At 52.2% G+C, this 25,895-nt stretch overlaps 2 protein-coding genes across 3 annotated transcripts in view; one reads left to right on the plus strand and one right to left on the minus strand.

Annotated features, from left to right (window-relative positions):
* MRPL14 (mitochondrial ribosomal protein L14) lies at window positions 1-12,301 on the minus strand. Its single transcript, XM_082639037.1, has 3 exons — window positions 12,180-12,301; window positions 2,863-2,954; window positions 1-491 (listed from the first exon to the last, which is right to left on the minus strand). Exons 2-3 carry the CDS (start codon window positions 2,931-2,933, stop codon window positions 125-127), a joined length of 438 nt encoding a protein of 145 aa, XP_082495163.1. The 5' UTR covers window positions 2,934-2,954; window positions 12,180-12,301; the 3' UTR covers window positions 1-124.
* Window positions 11,648-25,895, plus strand: part of TMEM63B (transmembrane protein 63B) — a 24,376-nt gene continuing 10,128 nt past the window's right edge. Inside the window, exons 1-10 of one of the 2 annotated variants that reach the window (XM_082639035.1) lie at window positions 11,648-11,907; window positions 18,597-18,779; window positions 19,059-19,138; window positions 19,412-19,450; window positions 20,411-20,501; window positions 21,993-22,030; window positions 22,972-23,114; window positions 23,214-23,265; window positions 23,728-23,836; window positions 24,475-24,545. In XM_082639035.1, coding sequence (XP_082495161.1) covers window positions 18,621-18,779; window positions 19,059-19,138; window positions 19,412-19,450; window positions 20,411-20,501; window positions 21,993-22,030; window positions 22,972-23,114; window positions 23,214-23,265; window positions 23,728-23,836; window positions 24,475-24,545 — 782 coding nt within the window. In that variant the 5' untranslated portion in view covers window positions 11,648-11,907; window positions 18,597-18,620. Of the gene's footprint in view, window positions 11,908-12,375; window positions 12,523-18,596; window positions 18,780-19,058; window positions 19,139-19,411; window positions 19,451-20,410; window positions 20,502-21,992; window positions 22,031-22,971; window positions 23,115-23,213; window positions 23,266-23,727; window positions 23,837-24,474; window positions 24,546-25,895 lie in introns of those variants that run through there. The other variant, XM_082639036.1, reaches the window with a different exon arrangement.

Below are 25,895 nucleotides of genomic sequence, written 5' to 3' on the forward strand. Positions count from 1 at the left end.
AAACGTACAGGAAAACATTTATTTTCTCACAGCACACTGCGCCCCAGGCTCCCTCTCAGCAGAGGCACGGCTCTCAGAACGGCTCCATCCATGAGCCCCCAGGCAGCCGGCGCCTGGGCTCTGCTCACACAAAGTTCTGGGCAATGGCCAGAACCTTGGAAAACTCGCCTTCCCTCTGGCGTAGGCTGGTGGGGATGGGTGTCTTGATTCGGGTCCCCACAGGGTTCCCGTTGTCCTCGATGAGGACCACGTTGTTAGAGTCGAACCTGGGGGTCATCCTGGGACCGGGCATACGATGCCCCACAATAAGCGCCTTTTTCTTCTGCCCCTTGATGGCCAGCAGGATCCGGTCGCCCACTTTGCCCACCCCGTTCTTGTTATAGACGTGGATGCAGCGAGGAGGGCGATGGTACGGGGTGTTTCCCAGGGCACTGTTGTCCACCACACGCACCCGCGTCATCTTCTGAATGGCACCAAGGCTCCCAGTGGTGCTGGCAGAAGAGGAAAAGAGTCTGAGGTCTGCATCTCTGCTGGTCAGGGCGCAGAGGCCTCTGCCAGACCAGGCTTGGCAGCGTGCACGTTAGCAGGGCCCTGACAGAGGCGGTGACTGGGAAGCCTTCTCTGTGCCCAAGGCAGTGCCCTCACAGTTCTTCACGGCTTCTGCTGCCGGGTCAGGACCTCGATCTGGATGGGTTTTAAAGAGGACCTGATATTCTGTTACAACAAACTGCACAGCAGACTTAATTTAAAGCCTTTGGTTTCCAAAAAGCCTCTGAGGATTAAGGGAATACCTTATGGGCCAGGCCTCGCCCACTGCCTAGCCTGCAAAACCTGCTCCCCCGGAACACACTGACTACCAAGTGTCCCATCTACATGTTGCTGAGAAACAGAAGGTACAAGTGAGTATGTCTGCTAAGGGAGTCCTTTGACACAACATAGCAGAAACTGAAAATAAGTCAAGGTAACAATCTTTTGTTTTAATGTATTTTTCCCCACTATAAAGAGTACCTATTAAAGGCAAAAAAGCTATTATTAAGCCATCTGATGACAGTGGGAATTCTAGTTTGCTGCCACTAGGACCCTAGTGCTGGTGTTCTCCCGGGTGACCCGGCATCCTCTTCTGTCATTCCACATGCCTACCCTGGGCAAGGTTCTCTATCCCCATTGTTTCCAGCTAGTAAATTCCATCTCCAGCCCCACTTCTCTCCTATCTTTCGGTCCTATATTTCCACTCTAACTCCTCATGTGTCCTACAGATGCTGCAAACTCAGTAGGTCCTACAGTGACTTCATTGCCTCCCCCTGCAAACCTCCTCCCACTGCTGTGTTTCCTGCCTAGATGATGGCTTCTCCAGAAAATTCAGCTCCTGAGCCATAAACCTCTCTCCATCACCATACACTGGCTACCCCGTTCTACTGACACCAGTCCTAAACACCTCTGTCCTTTCCCTCCACCCCCGTCGACACTTCCTCCATCCAGCAGCTCACTCTCTTACACCAAGACTATTACGCTGGTGTCCTAACCAGCTCCCTGCGCACCTCACTCTGCCAACCAAGAGCTCTTTTTAGAATATAAAACGGAGGCCACTCCCCTGCTCAGGACTGGTCAGTGGTTCCCCACTGTATACACTGTCAACAACCTGGCCTCTACGTACCTGCCCTCTTAGGTCCTCTATCCTGCCACTCACACATTCACTCTGAGCCCCGACGGCCGGGAATCCCTGGAGCTCTCCAAGCGTGCCCAGCCTCTTGGCCCTCCCTGGGGGCCTGGACAGGACCTGCCCCCATGTGCCTTCTGGGAAGGCAGCTGCTACCCTCCTCCTCCGTTAGCAGCCCCTGCCTCAGGCCTTCCAAAGAAGTGTACAAGCCTCTATTATTATACTGGTCACATTTTCTTAGAGTTATTTGTTTCCAACTTTGCTCCCGTGGCCAACTGTGAGAACTCTTCCAGGGCAGGAAGCAATTCTTATTCATCTCTCTATGACCAACCCTGGGCACAGGGCTCAGTAAACACTTGCGGAATGAGTGCACGAACAGGGCCAAAAGGCATGTTTGCCAACAGGAATGCAACCTGTGCTCTCCGCCCTGGCTTAGCATCTAAACGGGGAGGGGAGAGGTTGTCAAACTTCCATCATGCTTGAGTTTATGGTAATAAGTATGTGATTTAAAAAATATATATATATATATATATATTCCATTTTTAAGAGAGAAGGGTTTTCCCCCCTTTTATTTATATGTTTTTTTAAAATGAAGCATTATAGCTGATTTACAACATTCTGTTAGTTTCAGGTGTATAGCAATGTGACTAAGAATGAGTATATATACTCATATATATATAAAGTATACAGATATATACTTTATATATATATAAAATGTGTATATATGCATATATATGTATTTAGAGTATATGTGTAAATATATACATATATATGCATATAGAGTATATATTTATATATACACATATATGTATATATAGAGAATATATATGTGTATATGTGTGTGTGTATATATATAAAGTGTATATAAAATGTATATATATACATTTTCTTAAAAGAGAAGGTTTTAATGCACTGGAGGAATGATAGGGTTGAGAGACATCAGATTCACTATAAGAGTCTGGCAAGGATGGAGGTTTCATCATTCTCCATATCCATTCCCAATCCCGTCCTCAACAGCAATATCGCCTCCTTACCTATCCCCCTCACCTGGCCTGACCAAACCCCAGTTCCATCTCTGCCTTTAGATTTCCCTGACCCCAAGCCTACCTCCCTGAGTTTCCACTCCCACTCTAGTCACCAATACCCCACCCTGATGGGAGGCTTACTTAAAGACACAGCTTTCAGAACTTAATAGGAAAAGTTACCTGAAACAGCGTTGGCTCAGCGCTCTGCTCACGTGGGCGAAGGGGCCCCAGAGCCCAGTAAAGAAAGCCATGGGGTCCCAAGATGGCAAATCCTGCAGGGAAAAAGAGGGGAAAAGGATGTATTTCTAAGTCAATGTCCACACTCAGAGCCAGTAGTTTTTGGTGTTTGGTGTTTTTGTTTTTGTTTTTAAGACTTTTGGGGACTTGTGTGGGAGATGGCACTTTGAGCACAAGATCATTAGTCACTAAATATATATCTTAGTGGTTAAAAGATACGCAGATGATTAGATGGAACTCCAGCCACAATTTTGCTGATTCATATTCTAACTGGGGTCAGAGAACTGGAATGGCCCACCACAGTTCTCGCTGTAGCTTACACAACAGCACAGAGGATGCCTTCATAATTATATCACCTCCACAGCACGAATCCTCTGGGACACACCCAGGCAGGAAGCACTTCCCACATCCTCCACAGAGGAAAACCTGCACACTGGCCCCTTGTTGACACTCGTGTGCCTCTTGAAACCAGAACTTTTACTCCCTGGTGGAAAGTAGATTATCTGAGCAGCTGCCCAGGTTGTCTGTCACCACATCACCTTTCCCCCAAATGTAAAAGCCAGAACACCTGGACAGCTCAAGGTTAGCAAAGTAGTGCCAAAGGATGCCCTTGCCAAGTCACTGACCAAGGCCTCTATTTGGGTCGGTCTCCCAAATGACAACGTAACACAGAAAAACTACCTACTCGCTGTACAGCAGAAACTAACACAATATTGTAAAGCAACTATACCCCAGTTAAAAAAAAAAAAAAAAGAAAGAAAGAAAGAAAAAGAAAAACTACCTACCCCACACTGCAGCTGCAAGTGGGCTTTGGGAGAGCAAGCTGGAGACAGAAGAGCAAACGCCAGCCCAACACTGGTGACTGCAGCTTGCAGAACCTCAACCCTGTGCTCCCTAGCACCAACCTATATGGCCATCGCCAGGTTCCTGAAACACCTGGGCACCAGTGAGGGGAATATTTAAGAAAAACCTACAGCCAGCTGGTAATTCCAGCTGCAAGACATGCCTGTTTTCCACCCACATGTTTGGCTACAGAGGGCCTCATTCGAGAGCTCTGCTGAGAAAGCCTCTACCACTGTAGTATTTACACACAGCTTTGCCTTGCATAAGTTCAAAGCACCTTAGATAAGATTTTATTTAATAATGGTGGGGGAAAACTCACTATTTACTTTCACAGAAATACCTAAACACTCCAGAAATGCTTATTAACTACAATTTAGCCTCAAACCTCAAACTTATTCGCCATTGTTTTCCTTAAGACAACCCAGGAAGCGTTGGCCAAAATGTAAATATGATCAGAAACATATGCAAAAGAAGGCGGCCTGCTTACAGAACTACTAACATCTGACACACAGAATCAAAGACTATCAGATGAGGCCAGCTTTACCTTCACAGCTTGGTAGCCCTGGAGAAGGAACTATGAGCTTCGGCTTCCCCATCTGTCACACGGGGTTTCCCTACCTGTAACACCTACTCACAAGACAGTCGTGAGGTAAGCCACGCAAAGCACAGAGCGTGATGCCCGCACTCAATACGCACTCAATACCTATTAGCCCCCTCCATCATCATCGTCATCACATCACGTCCCGTTTCGAAGATTAGGAAACTGAGATACAGAGAGAGGAAGGGACTTGCATAAAGCCCCATAACTAGCCAAGGGCAGAAGCAGAACCAGAAGTGGACTCAGCTTAGGTCCAAGGGTCTTCCCTCCACCCCCTATGGCCTCACTCTGCCGTACAAAGCCCACTTCACACAGGAGCTCAGGGTGAGAAGCAGCTTTGACGGTCACCTGGTCTTTTTCTGCTTGCTTTCTTTATGAAAATGTATCGACTAGTTATAATGTGTCTAAGTGCTTTACATTATCATCTCATTTAAGCCTCACAAAAACTACGAAATGGAAACTATTATTAGCCCCATTTTATACAGGAGGAAATGAGGCCCAGAGAGGTTAGATAATCTGCCCAAGTCGCACAGTTAGGAGTGACAAAGCTGAAATCTGAACTCCAGTAGTCGGCTTCCTGAACCCACCCTCTGAATCAGCAGAGTTAACATGGTAACTTTAACTTAAATATTAATATTTTTCCAACTGTTAGATCATCCTTGTTCTATCAAGAATACTGATGTCACATGAACATTTTACTCAGACCTAACTCAGTGCTTGCTGAATCAACTGAAATGTAGACAAACACCAGGTTAAAGTCATTCACTTTCATCCAATTTAGGTTTTGAATACAATTTGAAGTGTAGGTGGCAAGAAGAGCTGCACACTCTGAGCAATAATGGAAAATTGGCTTTTAAAAAAAGGAATAAAAAAAGTAGCTCTGAAAAGCAGTCCTTCTGGTCCAGGCTGCAGTTACGTCCAATCTCAGCCAAGCCTTCCCATCTGATGCTGGCGGGCCCCTACTCTCACCCCCTGGGAGAAAAGAGGCTCCTCGGCTCCTCCACAGAACCCTCAAGGTTAGTCCAGCGCCACCCACATTCCTTCTCCTGAGAATTGCAATATCCAGCCTCTTCACACTGCATCGCTTCCTCCAGAGCATTTATGTGAGTCCAAGAAGTGCAGAAGTGCCTGGAGGCTTCCCAGAACTTTCCCAACTTGGGCATAACAAACCCCACCATTCAAGGAACCTCCCTAAAATCTACAGGGCAGCCTGTGCACAAACCACACCCAGGCCCCCTCTCTGTGCCTTGCTGAGAAGCCACCACCACAACCTGGGTCCCTCTCTGCCCAACCAAACTGCCCTGGCCCCAAACACACCTCCTGTGAGCAGCTCTGTGTAAGGCTACAGCATCAGCTGTCACCCCTCCTGCACACCAAGGACATCCGGGCGTCCTGTGCCAAAGGAACTCTCACTGTTCCAATTTTCACTATCCAAACTCAGACATGGAATAAATCTGGATTTTTTTTTTTTTTTTTTGGAGATAAGGCTGATAGCCCTTAACATTCTAGTTCTTGCTACTCACTATCCACAGAAACCACAGAGATCTTGACAACATGGCATCTGAACTCACTATAGGAACTCAGGAATCACACAGACTCCGGATTACCTGTACTACCCTCAAACACAAAAGTAATACATTCACGGCTGCAGGGAGCACCTCCATGTTCACAAGTAAAGACCAAATTCAAAGACTTTTCACTAGCTCTTTGGTGGATCTGATAGTGACCTCCAGACCCAAAGGACTTAAAGACATCAAATGGACAGCAGTAAGCATTCCTATGAACTTGAAAGCTAAAAGAAGCAAATATACTTGTATATTTGTATACAAAAAAATCTGTGGTCCCCTCCGCTGTCACCCCAGCAAAAGATCCCAGCAGGTCCTGACAGAGTGTGAGTACAGTAAATACGTGTTGAATAAAATAAATGAGGTAGCCAACAGAAAGACAGATTCCCCCACCCACGGCTCGACACAGGGAAATCCAGACACTGTAGAGACCTCATCTGTATGTCGGGAACCAGCACACATCACATGCAAACGTGCTTTAGGAGAACCATGGTGCTGGTCATGAGGGGATTAGCTCATGCTACGTCTACAGGCCCGTGGAATCATCTCCTGGGTCTGGTGCTTACACCGCCCACTGTGCAAAAACACCATCGCACCACTAAACAACTGGCTCACATCAGGTAAGAGTAACGAGGGCTGCAATTTATTTCCAAGCAACTGACTGACCTTGACGTTATTTCCTAGGATAAATCCATCCTGGAGACAGAGGCCCTGATTCACTTCAAATCAGTCTGTATAGAGTGCTTTGTCTCACAAGCAATGTTATTCTGAGTCCTGTGTTTGCACAGGAAGCCAACTCCAGTGAGACTTCCTCCTCTCCTCTCACTCAGAGGAGGCCAGGTATTCGGAAGACTTCGGCGCCAGAGACGGCTTTTCATGCCACTTCCTGGTCGGTACTAGTACTGCCATCCAGGTTCAGAGTGTGAATCATAACCTCTGGGGGTGGGGGGATGGGGAAGGCAAGAGAGAGTGAGAGAGGGACAGGGAGAGGAATTACTTAATACAATCCAAGAGCCGTGCTTCCTTCAAATCTTAGTTTAACTTCCAGATCTCCCTTCAGTTCTGGAGGCCAGGGAGGACTGTAGATTTTAGGGACACACAGGTGAGTTTTTCACTTGGCAGCACCTCATAGGTCCCATTGGAAGAACACTGCTCCGTGAGAGCAGGGACCGTGCCTGCCCCGTCCAGTGCTGCACGCTCCGGACCTAGAACAGTGCCTGGCACACAAATGGAGCTCAGTGAGTATCTGTTAAATGTACCAAATTTATCTGCAATTGCAATTCATCCTCCAGCTCCAGAGAGGCTCCACGTTGGTGGGTTGGTGGTCTTTCTTGTGCCCTTCACCCAGGCTCTCAATAACTTGGGGGAGCTTCCTAGACACTGAGAGCTCATTTTTAGCTAATTGTAATACATAGAGACTTAACTAGAAAAGCAGACAGAAAAAGCCTGATGCTTTGTGAAAAGTGAGAAAGTACCATTACTTGAACTTTAGGAATCAGCAAAATGTTGAACTTAGTATCACAGATCCACATATATTTATACATTGTTTCTACCTGAACAATTTCCATCTTTAGGTGCCTGGCACATTTCATAAATTTTAAAGGCCTTTCAAGAGAAACAGGTTCTAAAGAAAAGAGACAAAACAAAAAGTTCAGCCCAACTGCAAAAGAGTGTTTAAAGGAGATTCTGTTAGTAAGTGACAGAAGTGAAAAGAAACACTAGGAGAAATCAAGTGCAAAGCCCAGCCACAAAACGGACAAACTCTGCCTAGTGTAAGGATATAAATGTCCTTCTTAATTAAAGCAGGAAAAAGCAGAGGCCTGGCAGCTTCGAGGAAACAAAAAACAAAAGGGAACTCCCTGGACCCTCTGCCCTGTCATGCTGACAGCCCTTCCCATCTCCTGCAGGTTTCGCCCCAATCATTCTGGACCAAAAAGTACTCTTGTTTGTTGCTTAAATACTCATTACTGATTTGTCCCGGAAGGATTCTCTTTCAGGAAGTTTCGTGAATTTTTTTTTTTTAAAACATCTTTTGTGAGTTTTTTTAACCTCACGTAAGTATACATGTTATAGTTCTCAAAGTACTTTCACACAGATCACTTTCTTGGTTGATTTCATTCTTGAGCACCCAGTGGAAACAGAAAGATAAATAACAGAGCAACAGTTTGGCGAGGGTTGATTCCTAAGGATTTTGAACAGTTCTGAAGGTTCAATAGAGTTAAGTGCCATTTCGCAGGTGAAGAAATTAAGTCAGAGTTGCTAAGCGACCTGTCGGCTTGTCCTAGGAAGGGAAGGGTAGAAGGCTGTTTCTACTACACCCTGCACAATACTTGCCCAGCTAAGGTGCTGCTTTAACCACTAAGAAACTTCACAGAAACAAAAACGCCCCACACAGTGCAAGTATTCTTTCTCCTCTCTTAAAGCTGCCACATAATCTTTTGAAACTCGGGAATTAAAAAGCTGTCTTTTCAATAGATATCTGTACCACAAACAGCACAGCCTGGGACCAATGCAAAGGTGTGAGTGTTCACAGCGTTACTATCGAGAAGCAATAGCAATCCCTCATTAGCACCATGGGCTGTGTCTACCATGGCTACCAGTGAGGACCCCAGTTCTCAATCTGGTTCACAAAGGAAAAAACGTTTGCAGGGTTCTTGTCTCTATCTGTTGGTTAACTATGCGTGTTTATTTACCTGTATATTTGTTTGCTCAACCTTGTTACAGATTTAAAATCGTGGTTCTTAAAAATATCTGACAGTTCTCCATTATTCAAGTTGGCTTTTCAATGTGTAGATCTTACCGATTTCTAGCTTTGCTCCCCTGCCATCCCCACCTCACAGGTGTGCAAACACCTATAGTTCCAGAAATAAGTTTATAACATTCTTGGTATGGTCTAACTCAGAAAAACTGCACAAGGCAAAGGTGAATTCTACTTAATCATGTACATGTTTCTTTCCTATTAGTACCTCTACCAAGCTAGTGGCAAGGAGCCAGGTTTATAGAGATGTCAGGTGGGCAGGCAGGGGGATGGGGGTGGGATGAAAAGCCCAAAAAAAGGGTATCTCCTCCACCCCTCCTCCCCTCCTCTCCTGCCAAGTCTGTTTCCTTGGAATCCACTACTCCAGGCCTCAGTGACTCTGTCAAGCAAGGGTCATTGGTAAGAGCAAAGAGGCAAGGAAATGAACGTGTTTTAGCTTCACTCACGTAAGGGATGGTTTTTCAAGTGGGAGAACCCCTCTCTGAATTAACCAGTAGGGCCCAGGTCTGCAGCATAAGCAGTTTGTTTCCCAGATTCTGACCAGGGAGAAGAGTCTCACTCCCTGATTCTCAGGGCAGCACTATGGATGTCTCTTTAAAATCACTCAGTCCTGAAAGTGTTTTTCAGCTTAAAGTAGACTAGGAAAAGTACTCCTCTTTTCTAAAGACACAGATGATTTTTTTTTTTAAGTTTTCGACAAGGAGACTTTCTCACTCTGAGTTGTGTTTCACTGGTGAATAATAAGCTACCTGGCACTTTTCTTAATAAGAGAGCATATTACCTGACCCAGAGCAACATTTCTGGGATCTGAATCATAGCCCTCTCCCACGAGCTGGTTGTCATTGTTAAATACACATGTAAAATCACACCAGGGTGAACCAGAACAAACCACTGGCCTCTAAAAAGAATCAATTGTAACCTGATTTTTGAGACCCTCCCAAGTTCCCACATGGCCATAAGAACTATCCAAGTAACGAAAACAATAGGAAAATCCATCTTATGTGGGTCCAGGTGTCATAATCCCCTAAGACAGGGGTGGGGTAAGACAGGTTTCAAAGGACTCTTGCATCATGTAAGATTCTAGATGATGAGGAGACTCTAAATAATTATGTTCAGTGCTCAACAGAGCACCTAAAAAATGGGCTCGAGGGAAGGTTTTTACCCTTCATATTCAGGGGCACTAATAAAACATTTTGGCCATTGTTCCTTCATGGATTCCACGGTGTACTTCATTCAGTTCTCATTTCGGTCTTTCTGAAATGTTTCCTCTTCTCTCTGTCTGTTAGTATGTGGTGACCCTAATTAGGCACAGGCAGAAATAGATCTGGAATCCACCACATGTTAACACGCCTAACTGCATTATTAAAAAGATAATAATAGGGCTTCCCTGGTGGCGCAGTGGTTGAGAGTCCGCCTGCCGATGCAGGGGACACGGGTTCGTGCCCCTATCCCGGAAGATCCCACATGCCGCGCAGCGGCTGGGCCCGCGAGCCATGGCCGCGGAGCCTGTGTGTCCGGAGCCTGTGCTCCGCAACGGGAGAGGCCACAGCAGTGAGAGGCCCGCGTACAGCAAAAAAAAAAAAAAAGATAATAATACATGAGAAGTGCCTCCTAGTGGTCCTCAGGGGTCCCAAACCCAGGTAACTCTGGACTCCCATTTCCATTTTCCACATATCCATTACAAGGGCTACTTGGCAATGGATCACACCAGATTTACAACTATAAAATTAACACAACGTGTAAAAACTTCCATAGAAAATATACATCCAAGAAGCTCTAAGGGCAAAATGGACAATTCCATAAAAGGGAAAAACAACAACACAAATAGGACAGATTCCTTTTCATCTAAAGGTCTTGCTGCTACCCAAAACAGCTCCCAGAATTCAAACCTACAAAGACTCCTCTCACCAGGCAGTCTACCATACACAGCTTAACCCCACCTCCCTTTCTGGCCTTCTTAGGAAGGCAACCTACTTCCTACCCCAACAAAATCCTTCTTCTTCCATTGTACGTATTTCCATGAGTGAAGGGTAAACTGTCTTCTAGCGTAGTAACCTCCCTGAAAAAAGAGACCCACTCTGTTCTTTATTCTATATCCCTGGTGTGCTAACTGCATCCTCGTGGACAATTTTAAATGACTCTAAACGCAGGCTGATGAAGGCAAGAGCAAACAGGAGAACACAGGAAACCAACGTTTCGAACTTTTCTGTGACACACAGAAACGCATTGCATAACACCTCCTAATACCCTCACACACACTCACACGTGTGTATACCTGAAGCAAGTGTCCAGAAACAATACTTACCCTAAGTACAATGCTCTCTGATATTTTCTATTCTACTTCATTTTTTCTTAAATGATGGCCATGATCCACTAAACTGATTTCCAACTAACCGATGAGACTCACTTTGAATGGGAATTCAGTTTGAACTGCATCAAAACCTTACAGCTGCATTAAACAAGGTACTAATGAACCCTTGAAAAAGCCAGCAGACAGCAGAGACACTGATCAGCCACAAGAACCAGACACACCCAGGTAGGCAGTGCCCTTCCTCTGTCCAGCAGCCCAAGTTCAAGTATCTCCCAACTTCCCACCTTTTCCCTAGTAACCCGAGGTGACTCTGTCATATGCCCATTTGTTAACCTCTTTATAAATTCAGTCCATCAATCTCTTTGGGTAGCAAAGTTCATTTACTGCCCACCGTGAAAAGCAATACTTCCTTTCTGTCCCCAGACCATCCCCCATCAAGCCTGAAGGGAAGAGAGCCTTCCAGGAACCCACAATTAAATGGAAAACTTGGTATTCCGTGTGCCTCTGTGATCTATTTTGTGGGTAACATACAGGAGTTATGCGCACACACACACACACACACACACACACACACACACACACACACTCCCTCCCTCCCTCTCTCCTTCCCCTCTCTCTCTCTCTTCCTTCCAGCCTTAATCCCTGGCAGGTGCAGCCTCTGATGAAATGAGAAACCAGGGAAACCCCTTCAGCCAGGGTAGCCACTCATCGGCATGACAGTGAAAGCGGTGGACTCACTCTCCACACCACAGAAGCGCCTGGCAAACGAGTCACAAAGTCATCTCAAGACCCAAGTTGGGAAAGGAAAGGGAGAAACAGAGAAGTGGACAAACCCGAGGAGCCGCGCCAGAGTGACCGGCCGAGGCCACCTCGGGAGACCTAGCGGCAGACCGCCCAGTCCCCGGGAAGGCAGGTGAGCGCGGGCCGGGGGCACGGGGTCGCAATGGCCACCGGAGCCCTCGCCGCCCTTGGGGGATGGGAGGGAGGAGGGTCCGGGTCAGAGGCCTCGTTCCCCGTCGGGACCCTCCCACTGCCCCTCCACCCCCAGAGGGCCCACGATCCTCGCACTCCGGCCCTTCCTCACCCATCCCGGAGTGCGCGCCACCCCTCCTGCGGGGAAGCAAGGGAGAGAGGAAGCAGAGAGTTAGGAGAGTGACGTCCCCTCCGCCCCCCCCCCATCCATACCGCCTTCGCCGCCCTGGAATATCCTGCCGCGGGCCCCCACAGGCCCAAGGCCGCCTTCCCCCTACGCGGCCTCTCGCCCTGCGCCTGCGCGTCGGACCCAGCTAGGCGGACGGTGATCTGAGAGTGCGCCCGCTCCTTGCGTGTGCTGGCGTGGGGGGAGGGACCTGCGAGGCCCCGCCCCCTCATCCTCCCCCTCCCTCCTCCCGCTCCCCCTCCCCCAGACACTGCCGCGGCCGCCGCAGGAGCCCGGAGCTCCAGCCGCCCAGCGACTCCCCTCCCCCTCCCCCAGCCCCGCCCCGCCCCAACCCGGGGCTCCGAGCCGGAGCTGAGTCTGCGCCTGGGGGTGAGTACGAGACCCTTCCCCAGCCCCCTCTCTTTTCTTTGAGGATCCCACCACCACCCAAAGAAAAACCCCGGTCTCAGCTGCGCGTCCCCTCCCTTCAACCTCCTGCGGGACCCAGAGGTGCCCGGGCCCGCGGGACCAGTGGTGCCGCGCGCTGCCCCCAACCCCGCACCGTCCTGAGCCTATCATGTGAGTGCTCCAACCCCTGCCGGGGGTCCAGAGGTACACCTACCTCTGTCCCCACCCCTCGAGAGATCCGACGGGTGGGACCCCCGCCCCCGGCCCCCTAGCGCCACTCTTCTCCCACCTGCCCGGTCCAGGTGCGCGTCCCCTCCGCGGTTCCAGCAGCGCCCCATCAGCCCGCCGCCGCTGTGAGGAATCTGCCGCCCCCGCCCCCGAGTTTTGAATTCCAGGGTCTCCAAGTCCAATGTCCTCGGTGTCTTTTATCTTTTCTCCTGCTCCAGGGGCCGAGTACCCCAGAAGCCGGCCCGGGGCAGGGGTTCGGGCTTCGGCAAGGGCAAGGTTTGCGAGGCCGGCCGCTGCCCCCGGTCCGTCTGGGGACTGGTCGGAGGACTGGGGAGGCGACTGGCCCCGGGAGTGTGTCCTCTCCTTGCGCCCCACACAGTACAGTTCATTCATGAGCCGCCCGGGCCTGCGTTGGAGGGTGCGGTGGGGAAAGGATTCGGACTCGGAACCGGAGTGGGGCAAAGGCCCTGTTGGGGGGAGGGGGGGCTGTGTGCTTTGTCCCTCCTGGCCTGCTGGACCACCTAGGGAGGACAGTCCCAAAGCTTTGGCGCCTTCTTCCCCAGAAGAGGAGGACGCTTGGGAAGTGGAGAGGAGAGGTCAGAGGGGCTGGCTGCCCTTGGGGCTCTGTGCTGCTTCCTGCCTGGGTCCCCTGGGTGGAGGTCTGGCCGCTCAGCACTCCACTTTCCTGGAGGGGGGGCGGCGCACAGGCGGGAGGGCCAGGACTTCTGTACCCAATACTACTCTCTAGCCTCTCCCTGGGTCTGCAGCAGCCCAGGAAGAGTGAGGCCGCCCTAGCCCCTCCTGAGGAGGGGCCCCCAGACCTGCCTCCCAGGAACATGTGAGGAGGGGAGTGACAGTGTCTGTCAGGCTTCCAGTGGGGGGCTGGGGGGTGGGGTGCTGGCAGCATGACTGTCCTCCAGGGTACCAGAGGGTCCAGGCCCTGGCATGCCCCAGGTGGCACATGCTGGGGCCTGCTTTTGGCTCACCCAGTTGGGTCTTGGCCTATGGGTGGGTGGGTAGGGATGTGTCAAGGCAGAAGGCAGGTGGTGAGTAGCTAACAATCCCCTTTTGGACACCCTACAAGTTCCCTCCAATTACAACAGTTTTGAAGACCTGGGTTCAAATTCCAGCTCTGCCATTCTTTAGCTGTGCGACCTTGACAAGTTACTTAACTTGTCTGAACCTTAGTGTCAGTTAAAAAGTATGTTTACTACCATCTCCTTACGAGATTACTCGTGGGCATCAAACTAGATAGTACAGGTAAAGAGCCTGGCACCCTGCCTGGTAGTGGATCAATAAGAGTTCTCTTCCCTGAACTTCTGACCCATCCTGGCATAGCACCACCCTCCCATGCCCCCACCTCCCAGCCTGCTATAGATGGATCAGTTTGTTTGAAGAGTTTGGAAACATTCTCTGCCACTCGGTGGCAGAGTCCTGAAAGCATTGTAAGCCCTTAGGTCTAGACAAGAAGCCCATCCAGACTGAGGGGTTCTAGCATATTAAATTCTGTTTTATTTTGCTTTTTACCAGTTCTCCTTCATTAAACCAACCCCTTTTATTCCACACTTTATTGATAACAGTAGCTAATTTTTTTAGAATCCATTTGTACCTTGAACTGTATTAAGAGCTTTACCTAAATCATCTTGTTTAATCCTCAAAACAACCACATGATTGAATTATTATCCCCATTTACAGACGAAGGAACTGAGGCCCAGGGTGGTGAGGTAGTGTCGCCAGGTCAGAAGCCAGATCTGTCTCATCCTAGAGCCTGTACTCTTAACCACCAGGCTCTGTTGCTGGTCCCCTACACCTGTCTCAGAACCTGAAATCACAAACCCAGGATGGAAGGTCTGGGAGCTAGAAGCAAGAGGGAAGGCAAACAGGTAGAAATAGGATGTGGCATTTCTCCAGAGCTGTAGCTGGCAACCCCCAGCCCCCAACCCCCAGCATCCTGATGGAAGTGGCTCCTCTGTTGGCTGAGGCCGAAAAGTGCAGTGGTTAAAAGCATGGGCTTGAGCCAGGTTGCCTAGGTCCATACCCAGATCTATCACAGACTAGCTGTGTGCCATTGAGCAGGTGATGTACGCTCTCTGTACCTCAGTGTCCTCCTAGGGTTGTGATGGCGAGTAAACAAGATAACATTTGTAAAGCACTTTGAACAGTGCCTGGCACAAAATACGAGTTAAATAGGTATTTGATAAATGCATTCTTTTCCTACCACTTTTATCCCCATTTGTGGATACATTTTTGCCCATCTCTCTTAATAGAGCATTAATATCTCTTTGTTACATATTGAAAGACTGAGGCCCAGGTTACATAGTAACAGAACTAGCCTCCATCTTCATCTCCTCCCAACAGACCACACTGCCTTCCTATAATCCCAAGCCCTAAATTAAACCTTTCCTAGTAACTCTTTAAGAAAAAAACTTTTAGTTTATAGCTCCCTCCCCACCCCACCCCCACCACGCAAACACTTCTTGATGATAAAGTAACCATCAGTTAGCTAGAAATAAAATCCCCCCCATCACTTTCCCTGCACACTTCCAGCTAAAGCCTCAGTGTCAGGCTAGAGAAATTCTGGGATACCACTGCTCAGGCAACCCTGTGGAGTGGATAAACTGCCCCTCCCTCCCCCAAACATTCTGCCTCAGTCTCTTCCCTTCTCTCATCTGCTCTCAGTGAAGGCTTTGAGAGCAGCTGCTCTGGGTGAAATTGAGCCCAGCAACCCCGCCTCCACAATTAAGAGCTTGGAGTACCCTGTCAGCAAGCCGAGCCACCAGCCCTGGCTCCACCCTTTCCTGCCCTGTGACCTCCCTGTGAGTGGCTTCTCCACCCCGGTCCCTGCTTCCTGCCCTGTCAAGTGGGGAGTGTGCCCTGCCTTCCTGTTGGTGCAGGTGGGAAGAGCAGTGCAGTTGCAGAGGGGAGAGTGCTTTGTGACTGTAAAGAGGGAGGCAGCAGATGGACCTGGTGACTTCAGTTACTAAGCACGTACCTGGACCCTCACCTACTCTACTGGGTCCCCTTATGTAGGAGCTCCCAGAATGTTCCACCCTCCTTGGAGTGGAGAGGATAGAATGGAGGGGGGATGCTGCTCCAGGGGTTTGTACCCATTACATTCTGGCCTGGTGGAGCCTTGGAGTTTTGGAAACAGGCAAGGAGTGGGTATGGGCTGGATCAATTTCTGGAGTGCATTAGAGTTGGGACTTAACAGAGGGGGGACTTGTGTAGAGGCCCCCCAATTACCACAGCAAGATACCTATACCTACCTTTAACCTTTCCTGGTGCACCTTATGTTTACATACCCAGGCTCCCAGACACACCCACATACACACCCCCACTTAGAGACCAACGACTCTCTTCATTTCCGTGGACTGCCATGTAGTCACCCAGCTCCCCACCTCTCACCCCACACACACACAGATACACATATCTACACAAGTTTACACACCTAAACACACACATTCTCACAGAGCTGTGGTGTTCTCTAGCCAGAGAACACGTAATGAGTGTTCGTGAAGCTTCTGTGGTCTGCAGAGTCCTGTTCTAGGCGCATCAGAAAAGCATTAAGGTACCCTGAAAAGTGTTAAAGCTTTAGAAGGAAGTTGACCTAGGTTTGATCCCCAGGTCCATTATTTTATGAGCAGTGTGACTTTGGGAAACTTACTTAACTTCTCTGAGCCCCATGCCCTCATCTTAAAATGGCAATGACATCCGACTCTGGAGTGTCAATGATTAAATGAAAAATGTATATATTCTTGAAACAGTGGGCGCTCCATACATGGCACCTGCTACAATTACTAAGTTAATGGGGTTTTTTTTAAGGCAACTTGGGCTGGAAAGGAAGAGGGAGGCATAACACACAGGGCAGTTATTCCCTTAGCCTTCCTAACCCAGAGACTCCCTGGGACCAAGTGAGACACACAGACAACCCCAGCTTCCCTTCCATCTGAGAGCTGGTGCGTCTTGCCCTGCAGTTGAAATTTTAGGAAGAGGCAGGGGAAAATATGGGATTGGTGAGCAGGAGAAACCCTCCAAACCACCCCAGGGGGCTGGGGGACGCTTGCTTTCCAGAGTTACAGTCACCGATTCTAGGTTTGTTGTTCTCTGTCTTTGCCTGGTTTCCTTTCTTCCCTGGGGACTGCCCCCCCCCACACACACACACCTACAAGGCAGAGCTTCAGTGTTGTCAGCAGAAGGGACCCCCAGGGGCCCTCCAGTAGGATGGGGGTGGGGCAGTGGTGCCACAGCCACACTTCTCCTCCACCCCAGGAGCCTCCCCAGAACCGGGCTCAGCTCGGTCCCCAGGCACTTGCAGAACCCAGGCATCCAGGCTGGCTGCCCCTTTCCTCCTCCTCCCTACCCATCCACCAGACCCTAGAGGGCTGGACAACCAGACAGTGGCAGGGAACCAGGCCGGAGGACACTACCCTGGCTGCAGGGGGCTTGGGCCAGGTGAGAGGCCCCCACCCACTCTCCCTTCCTTTGCAATGGAAAAGCTTGCTGCAGGGCATGGCATTCCCAGCCTGCCCTGCTCCAGGGGCAGGAGCAGGGCACTCTGGGAGTTGTAGTCCTCACAACTCAGGTGCAAAGAAAATTGATAAGAGGTGAGGAGGCTGGAGGGGGGAAAGGTGTAGTTTCTGCCGTGGCCCAGGAAAAAGAATGAGGGTAAACAGGTATAGCTGGGGTGAGTGAGGCAGGTCACACAAACCCAGAAGTCCTGCTTTTTTTTTTTAATCTCTCAGAGATTACTTTTTAAAATAAATTTATTTGTTTATTTTTGGCTGCATTGGGTCTTCGTTGCTGTGCACAGGCTTCCTCTAGTTGCAGCGAGTGGGAGCTACTCTTCATTGCGGTGTGTGTGCTTCTCATTGCGGTGGCTTCTCTTGTTGCGGAGCACGGGCTCTAGGCATGCGGACTTCAGTAGTTGTGGTGAGGGGGCTCAGTAGTTGTGGTGAGGGGGCTCAGTAGTTGTGGCTCGCGGGCTCTAGAGCGCAGGCTCAGTAGTTGTGGTGCACGGGCTTAGTTGCTCACAGCATGTGGGATGTTCCCGGACCAGGGCTCGAACCCGTGTCCCCTGCATTGGCAGGAGGATCCTCAACCACTGCGCCACCAGGGAAGCCCCAGAAGTCCTGCTTTTTAATGGACCTCCCACTCTGACTCCATCCTCAGACCCCTGCTCTGAGGACAGAGGGACAACTCTAAAGCTGAACATCTTATTTTGAAGCCAATTATATTGGGAAGGTGATTAACAGAGTTGAAAACTGAACAAATGAAACCATGCCATTTTTCTAATAGGGGTAGAAAGAAAAGATCAAGATTAGGTAACTGGCTCCTGACCCATCCTCCTCTGGCCTAGAGACCCCTCCACTTAGACCTAAGAACCCTCCCCATCTTCCCTCAGGCTCAGCTCTGCCCCCTGCCTGAGACAGAGACAGAGGCAGAGGCAGAGGCAGAGGGTTTGTGTTGGGAAAGAGAGAGAGAGAGGGAGGGAGAGGCAATGTGTGTGTATGGAGGTGGTAGGAGGTAAATGCTAGAGACTCACAGACAGCTTCCAGCTTAGAAAAACCAGTCTCCCTAGTCCAGACCTGAGCCAAGTTCTCTAGATCCAGGGTGGGGTTGCATCCCGAGAGCCAGTGAAGGTAAATCCATGTGACTCAACCCTCCCCTCCCCAGGCCCTTATCTCCAGAGGCCACAGCTTCCACCCACCCAGGCAGCCCGGGGATCTGCCCTCACTGTCCCCTGCCCACGCCCATCCTGCCGGAGCCATGAACAGAACCGTGAGGGGGACAGGGGCCGAGCCCAGCTGACTGCTCTGCCCTCTTCCCAGGAGGACCATGCGGCAGTAGCAGCCATGCTGCCCTTCCTGCTGGCCACACTGGGCACCACAGCCCTCAACAACAGCAATCCCAAGGACTACTGCTACAGTGCCCGCATCCGCAGCACCGTCCTGCAGGGCCTGCCGTTCGGGGGCGTCCCCACCGTGCTGGCTCTGGATTTCATGTGCTTCCTTGTGAGTGCCCACATGCCACCCTCCACCCTTGGCACTCACACCCTGTACATAGCTGGCCAACATCTGCAGCTCTAACCACTCTCCCACCTGCCCTTGACTCTCCAGGCATGACTGCAGGAGGGAATGCCCATCACCCAACCCAAGCCTAGCCTCTGACCATTCACCCCAGCCAAAGTCATCCCTTTCTAAGACAAAAATTCTGCCCCTCTGCCCTGCCGTCCTGGCTAGTCCAGGGGGTGAACGACCTCTCCTCCTGCCAACCACCCTCTCCTTCCTCAGGCACTGCTGTTCTTGTTCTCTATCCTCCGGAAGGTGGCCTGGGACTATGGGCGGCTGGCCTTGGTGACAGATGCAGACAGGTAAGGCTCTGGGACCCGCCCCTACCCCTACACGCAGGCTTGCGTGTGCACGCACATGCGCACACAACACACGAGCACCCACACATCTCGTCCACACTCCTCGGGGATAGGAGAAGAGCCAGCCCGTTCTCATCCCTTTGGTGGGGGGATGAAGAGGGACTGGTCCCCGAGCAGGCGTGGGGGCATGAGGGCCCACAGCTGGGCCTTTGTCCCTTGCCAGTCCCTGGAGACCCACCCCTGCCCCCGCTAACTCTGTCTGTTCTCTGTCCCCAGGCACCAGCGGCAGGAGAGGGACCGAGTGGAACAGGAATAGTATGTGGGGCAGCAGCCCCCTCATCCCCACTAAACCAGCTTTCCCTTTTCTTCTCTTTCATGCTTCTCTTCTCTTCCTGCCACGTTGCCGGTTTCTCTTTTCAGCTTTCCCCTCTGCAGGCTCATGTTCGGATTAACACAGGTGGTGTGCTTTGCAGAGCAGGGGGCTCCCCAGCTTGTCTCTGCCACACTCCCCCATCTCTCCCTCCGGCCCCCAGCCTTGGAGAAAACCCTCCCCATGTGCCCCATACACGCAGGCCTCAGCAGTCCCGGTTCGCTGGGGTGGAGGAGCCATCCTCCCGAGAGCCCACAGTATAGTCATCCTGTTGGTTGCAGAGACAAGATTGGGTGTCTCCAGTGGCTTCTCACCCCCTAACAGCTAGTTCTTCCTATTCCAGGGTTCCCTGCTCACTTCTGGAGGCCTGGGAGGGGGGCTGCCAGAGAAGCTCAGAGTCTGGCCTTCTGTGTCCATCACCGTCTCTGTCTATAGGCCTGGCATTGGAGTTTCAGCAGCGGCTGGGGTCAGGGAACAGGGAGGGTGGAGGACACCCCCCCAGCCCCTCTAGGGCTCTCCTGGCCCAGCCTGGCCTTCACCACACGCCCTCCACTGCCCTGTGCCCGGTGTGGGCTCTTCTCCCCCATCCCCCACTGGTCAGCTCCGGAACTGCAGGGCCAGCTCACATTCTTCCTTCAACCTCCACGGGGTGCTGATGAACACGACCGCCTCCCTTCACCCCCATGCCCTGCATCAGTGCCCCCCAGGTCCCCGGGTCCCCTGAAGGGAAGGGGCGGGTTTAAGGGAGGCAGGGAGAGAGCAGTCACTCATCCCTGCTTCTGCCTCTGCGCTTTCTGTGCCTTGTCGGGACCCTGGAACTCTGGAGTGGAAGCCCACCCACTTCACCTGGCTCCCCAGGGACTCGGACTCACCAGCTCTCTGATCTCTCGTCTCCCCACCCCCAGTGTGGCCTCAGCTATGCACGGGGACAGTCATGACCGGTATGAGCGTCTCACCTCTGTCTCCAGCTCCGTCGACTTTGACCAAAGAGACAATGTGAGTGCCCTCCCCGCAACTTCTTATCACCCCCTCCTCCAGGGCAGGTGGGCTCAGCAGCCTGTAGCTTCCAGTGTTATGGAGTCAAGGGCCTATGGAGTGTGGCCTTTTCCTCAGCAAGCGTAATGCTTGTCTGAGAGCCACGGGGTAGCCCCTGGACCCAGAACTCCTGGCTCTGTCTTCTATGGCAGCCTCCAAACCAGCATAGGTTGAACATCTGTGATTTCTAAATGTCATTTGCCGCGATAGAGTTCTGTGCCCGCCTCCAGTGATCAATGCTAAGGACGACTTTTTTCTTAGATGTGGTTCTAGAAGTAATAATGAGCCTTCCAGGCCCACCTAGCAAAACACACAATCCATTGTGCTGCTCAGAGGTTGCAGGCTGGCAGCCCCTGGCTGCCTGGGGCCAGCTGACCTGCTTGCAGATTGGAGCTGAGGGGCAGGGGCCCCTGTAGACAAGGCATGTACTTGGTGATGCAAGGGGACCCCAGACCCCTTTCAGGTCAGACACCACACTCCGACATTACCTGCCTGGCCCTCTGTCATTCTGCCGGGGTCAGAACTCTAATCCTGGTCAGAACTCTAATCCTCAGGCCCTAGGGTGGCACTGATCAGTCCAGCTTAGGCTGTGGGCCCTGGGGGCGGCAGCTCCTGTAGCCACTATAGCAAAAGAGGCCTGTCAGCTTCCTGAGTTGGACTCATACTGGTAAGTGGCAAAGCAAAGCTATCACCCCTGCCAGCCAGAGGTGTCCAGATGATCCCCTGCCAGCCAGAGGCGTCCAGATGATCCCCAGACTCAGGTGATGTTGGCAACAGGTAGCACAGCCCTGCATCTTAGCTGGAGGGCACCTCTCTCCCTCATCCCGTGTTATGTCTGTACCTCCTCCCGGTAGGAAGTTGGGGGAGGGTCTCTCTGTCCAGCCCTGCCCCACGTATCCCCACTCTGCCCTGAGTGGGGTCTCTGTCTGAAGACAAGCCTTGGGGCTTGAGAGCAGGAGATTGCAGCTCACAGTGACCCTGGGTTGGTCCCTCTGGGGCATCCTGGAAGGTAGGTGCAGGACCTTGGGCAGCGTGGCCCACCGCTCTGCTCTTGGCAGCCACGTTGCAAACTCTCCGTGTTAGCTGCAGGCCTGAGCTCCCTTCCTAGAGCCCTGAACCCCACCCATCCCCACCCTGGCCCACACAACTTCAGGACTTTCTCCAGTTCTGCTGCCCCCTTGGGTGTTTGTGGGGATCTGCACTCTGGGCACGAGGGTCCGCCGATGACCCCCTTTGGCCTTGGTCCTTTTTCTTCTCTGAGGGCTGGCACCTTTCCTGTCCCCTTCTCTGGGGATGAGCTAGTTTCTGTGGGGACTGTGGGAGCTGTGACAGGTGAGCCACAGCCTGCAGGTGGGTACGAGGTCGGGGTTGGGTGGAGGGCAGGCTTGAGGGGGAAGGGAGGCTCGGGCTGGTGGGGCGAGGACTCTAGCCGATAGCCCTCTGTCCCCGCAGGGTTTCTGTTCCTGGCTGACAGCCATCTTCAGGATAAAGTAAGTGAACGGTCTTCAGGCTCTAAAGAAAGAAAGAAACAGAAACTTCAGACCTGTCATCTCCCTACAAAGTCCAGAGACCAGCAGCTTTGAGGGCCTTAGCACTCCTAGCCAGGCCCCTGCTGTTCCTCCAAGCCGGCCTCACTTTATACCCCCCGACAGTCTCCTGTGCACCCCCCTGCCTGGGGTCCCGCTCTGCCCTCCGCTCTCCCCGCCCCTGCCACCCCATGAGAGCAGGGGCTCACGCCACCACCTCAGAGCCTCAGGCAGCTAGCGGGTGGGGGCGTCAGGTAGGCTGGGAGCAGCCAGCCAGCAGCAGGCAGGAGCCAAGATCTGGCAGGCAGAAGTGAGGAGATGGAGCCAGAGTGCGGCAGGCAGGCAGTGAGCCCTGAAGGAGGCAGGAAGCCCGGACAGGTCAGCACCACCACCGCCCTCGCCCCTGGGCCCCTGGGGCCCCTCCCCAAGTCTAAAGGGCTTCGCCAGCACCCCTGAAGCACCACTGCTTCCCAGACCTCCCTCCTCCCTCCCGCCTCTGCCTCTACCTGCCCCCATCCTCGTCCTCCCTTTCCAGATTATCCTCTTACTTTTCTCCCCATTCCTCACTGTTCTTCCTCTCTGCAGTCTTCCTTCTTCTTTTCCTTCTTTCTTTCTCCCCTTCTTTTTCTTTCTTCGCCCCTCATCCCTCTCCTCCTCCCCTATTTCCCCTTTCCCTCCCCTTCTCTCTGCATCCTTCCTTTTTCTCCCCCCACTTCCTTCTCTCTCTTTCCTCCCTCCCCTCCCAGAACATGGGGGACCCAGAGCTCCCCCTTTCAACCCCGTGCTGCTGCCAAACTGGCAGGGGCTAGGGCGGACGTGGGCTGGGGTGGGCAAGGGCAGGCGAGCCAAGCGGCCCCTCTGTTGCCCTGGTCCTCACCGCATCCCTCTGTCCCCGGTGCCTGCAGGGATGACGAGATCCGGGATAAATGTGGCGGCGACGCTGTGCACTACCTGTCCTTCCAGCGACACATCATTGGGCTGCTGGTGGTCGTGGGCGTCCTCTCCGTAGGCATCGTGCTGCCCGTCAACTTCTCAGGGGACCTGCTGGGTCAGTGAGGGCCAGGATGGGCGGGGCGGGGAGAGGAGGGGGCAGGAGAGGATGTGCCCTGACCCCACCGTCGTCCTCTCCCTCCTCCCACCCACCCAGAGAACAATGCCTACAGCTTCGGGAGAACCACCATTGCCAACTTGAAATCAGGGTAAGGGTGGGAAGCTGGTCAGTGAGGCCTGGGTCTGCGGCCAGGGTCTGGGTGGGAACAGGGAGGAGAGGAAAAGGGGAGTGTTCAGGAGAGAGATGCTGAGGCTGCAGAGATGGCTGTGGGTCCCTGAGGGCTTGGGATGGAAACAGAAGGAGCAGGTCCCAGGGGTGGCCAGACAAAGAAGAGCCGTGTGCGACCCCGGGCCAAGGAGGGCTGGCTGGTGATGGTTGGAGGGCGGTAGAGCCAGCAGGTAGGGCATGAAGAGATGACTTCTTGGGGACATTTCAGTTGGAATGGAACAATCTTGGGGTCTAGAGGATGTGGGGTGTGGGGCCCACCTTGGGAGGGGATCAGAAGTGCTCTAGAGGGGCCTTGTACCAGGGTTTAATTAACAGTGGGAGGTTGGGGGTGTCTGAGAGTGTTCCCAACCCCGGTGGCTCCACGCATCCCTCTGCCCGCCAGGAACAACCTGCTCTGGCTGCACACCTCCTTCGCCTTCCTGTACCTGCTGCTCACCGTCTACAGCATGCGCAGACACACCTCCAAGATGCGCTACAAGGAGGACGACCTGGTGAGTGGGGCCGAGCCCAGGTCCGCGCCCAAGCCCAGCCCCTCCCCTTCCCTCCAGGCCTCTCCTGCCCGAGTCCTAAGGGGTATCGGCTCCGGGTGAGGCCAGCTGGCTTTGAATCCTGGCTCAGCAGCTCAGGATTCCTCCGCCCCACCATCCTGCCAGTTAAGTTACCTCTCCCAGCCTCAGTTTCCTCATCCGCGAAATGAGAGAACAGTCCCTCTCCCGACGTAGGTGGGGGGTGAGGTGAGGCCGTGCATGGAAGGCACCGGGGCAGGAAATATCTGCAGTGGATATTACGGGAGTGATTGTCCCTCTCCTTCAATATTCACTCCCCAAACCAGTACTGGATGCCCACTGCATGCCACCCACTGTGCTGGGGCCTCACAGCCTGAGGATCTGAGAGTAGAACCCCCTCTTCCCACTGTGTAACCCCTCAGGGAGCAAGGGGCCTGGGGCTCTCACTCTGTTCACTGCCTGATTTCTATTAGAAACACTCCCCCTGCTTTCCCTGGGCCTGGCTTCTCCCAAGGCCTCCTCCTACTCCTGTCTGCTCCTCTCTGCTCACCTATTCCCCACCCCTCCCTGCATTCTCCCGGATCGGAGCCTCAGGAAGGCCAACCTGCCCCGTCTCACCCCAGGTGAAGCGGACTCTCTTCATCAACGGAATCTCCAAATATGCAGAGTCAGAGAAGATCAAGAAGCATTTTGAGTGAGTAGCTCCTCCACCCCCATCCCTAGGACCTGTGGACCCTTCTTTGCTTTCCATCTCCAAGAGCATCCTCACACGCCTCTCTCTTGGGGGGGTCGAGGGCTGCAGTGAGGGGTGGAGGTTAGGCTAAGGAAGAATTCTCTGACTCCAGGGCGGTCTAGCACTTGGGCTGGACTTCAGAGCCCTCAAAGAGCAGGAGAAATACTTGAAAAATGAGTCCCCTGGGCCTCTCCTCCTGGCTTGAACAGGGTCATGGATTGTCGACCCCAGGTCCACGGGCCCTTGGGGTGTGTGGCTGTCTCAGAATTGTGCGTGGCATTCCAGAGCTTGTGTGCAGACTAGCAGGGAGAAGCTCCTCGGCTTTCAGTGGATCCTCAGGGAGCCCAGGAGAGCCTGGACTGCATGTTCTCCAAGACACTTTTTAGCTGGAAGTCTGTCTTAGTGATGGGGTGGATATACACCTCCAGGTGGCCAGAACAGTCTGTGTACAGGATTAGGGATCCTATCACACATCCATCTGTCCATTCAGCAAACGTTCTCAGGTGCTGTTGAGGTCACTGTGATGGCCTAGGGACTATAAAAATGAATACGAGACCATCAGGCTCTCAGGGGTTTGCAATGCAGAGACCAGCTTTAGGGGCCAGTCCAGGGGCTGCTCAGGGATTGGTCTGGGGTCAGTATTAGGAGTTGTCCAGTGGTTCTGATTAGAGACATTGGTGGTCTGGATCAGGGCTCCGTCTCTGGTCAGGATCAGGATTTAGTGAGGTCTGGATGAGAAGTCATTAGTCGTCCTAGATCAGGACTGGATTGGGGTTGGATTCCAGGCTCCTGTATTACAGGAGAAGGACTGGTTTGTGACAGGCATTTGTGGGTGAATACTCTTTCATTCAACATGCATTTATTGGCCACCTTCTGTGTGCCAGGCATAAATCAATTAGAAACAAGTCCTACCCTCATACAGTTTATAGAACAGCAGCCAAAATTAGATCATCAGTCATTGGTCAGTGTGAGAAAATGATTTGGGGTCCCATCTGGGGTTCAAGCGGTGCTCAGCATTAGGGGGCAGGCTGGGTCAGGATAAAGGACAGTGTGTGCTGAGAATTAGGTGACATCTTAATGTTACCATTCAAGTGGCATCAGCCGTCAGCTTGTACAGACAAGTCCTTTACTAACAGGGATCCTTTGAGCACCTGCTATGTGCCTGCACTGGGGCAGGAGTTTGGTGATATGGCAGGAAACAAAGAAAAAGCCCCTGCCCTCATCTGCTTACATTCTAGTGGGGCGAGGCAGTTAGCAAAGAAATGAACTAGTCAAGTAGGGGTAGGTGCTAAGAAGAAAACCAAAGCAGGG

The sequence above is a fragment of the Mesoplodon mirus genome (genome assembly GCF_964341445.2).
Source record: "Mesoplodon mirus genome assembly, chromosome: 12".
Classification (NCBI taxonomy): Eukaryota; Metazoa; Chordata; class Mammalia; order Artiodactyla; family Ziphiidae; genus Mesoplodon; species Mesoplodon mirus.

What these genes read in the sequence shown, in the direction of transcription:
- MRPL14 (XM_082639037.1), bottom strand. Translation starts at nt 2,933, where the DNA reads ATGGCTTTCTTTACTGGGCTCTGGGGCCCCTTCGCCCACGTGAGCAGA. An exon ending in CTGAGCCAACGCTGTTTCAG is followed by an intron (nt 492 to 2,862) that starts GTAACTTTTCCT and finishes CTCTTCTGCCAG; the next exon opens with CACCACTGGGAGCCTTGGTG.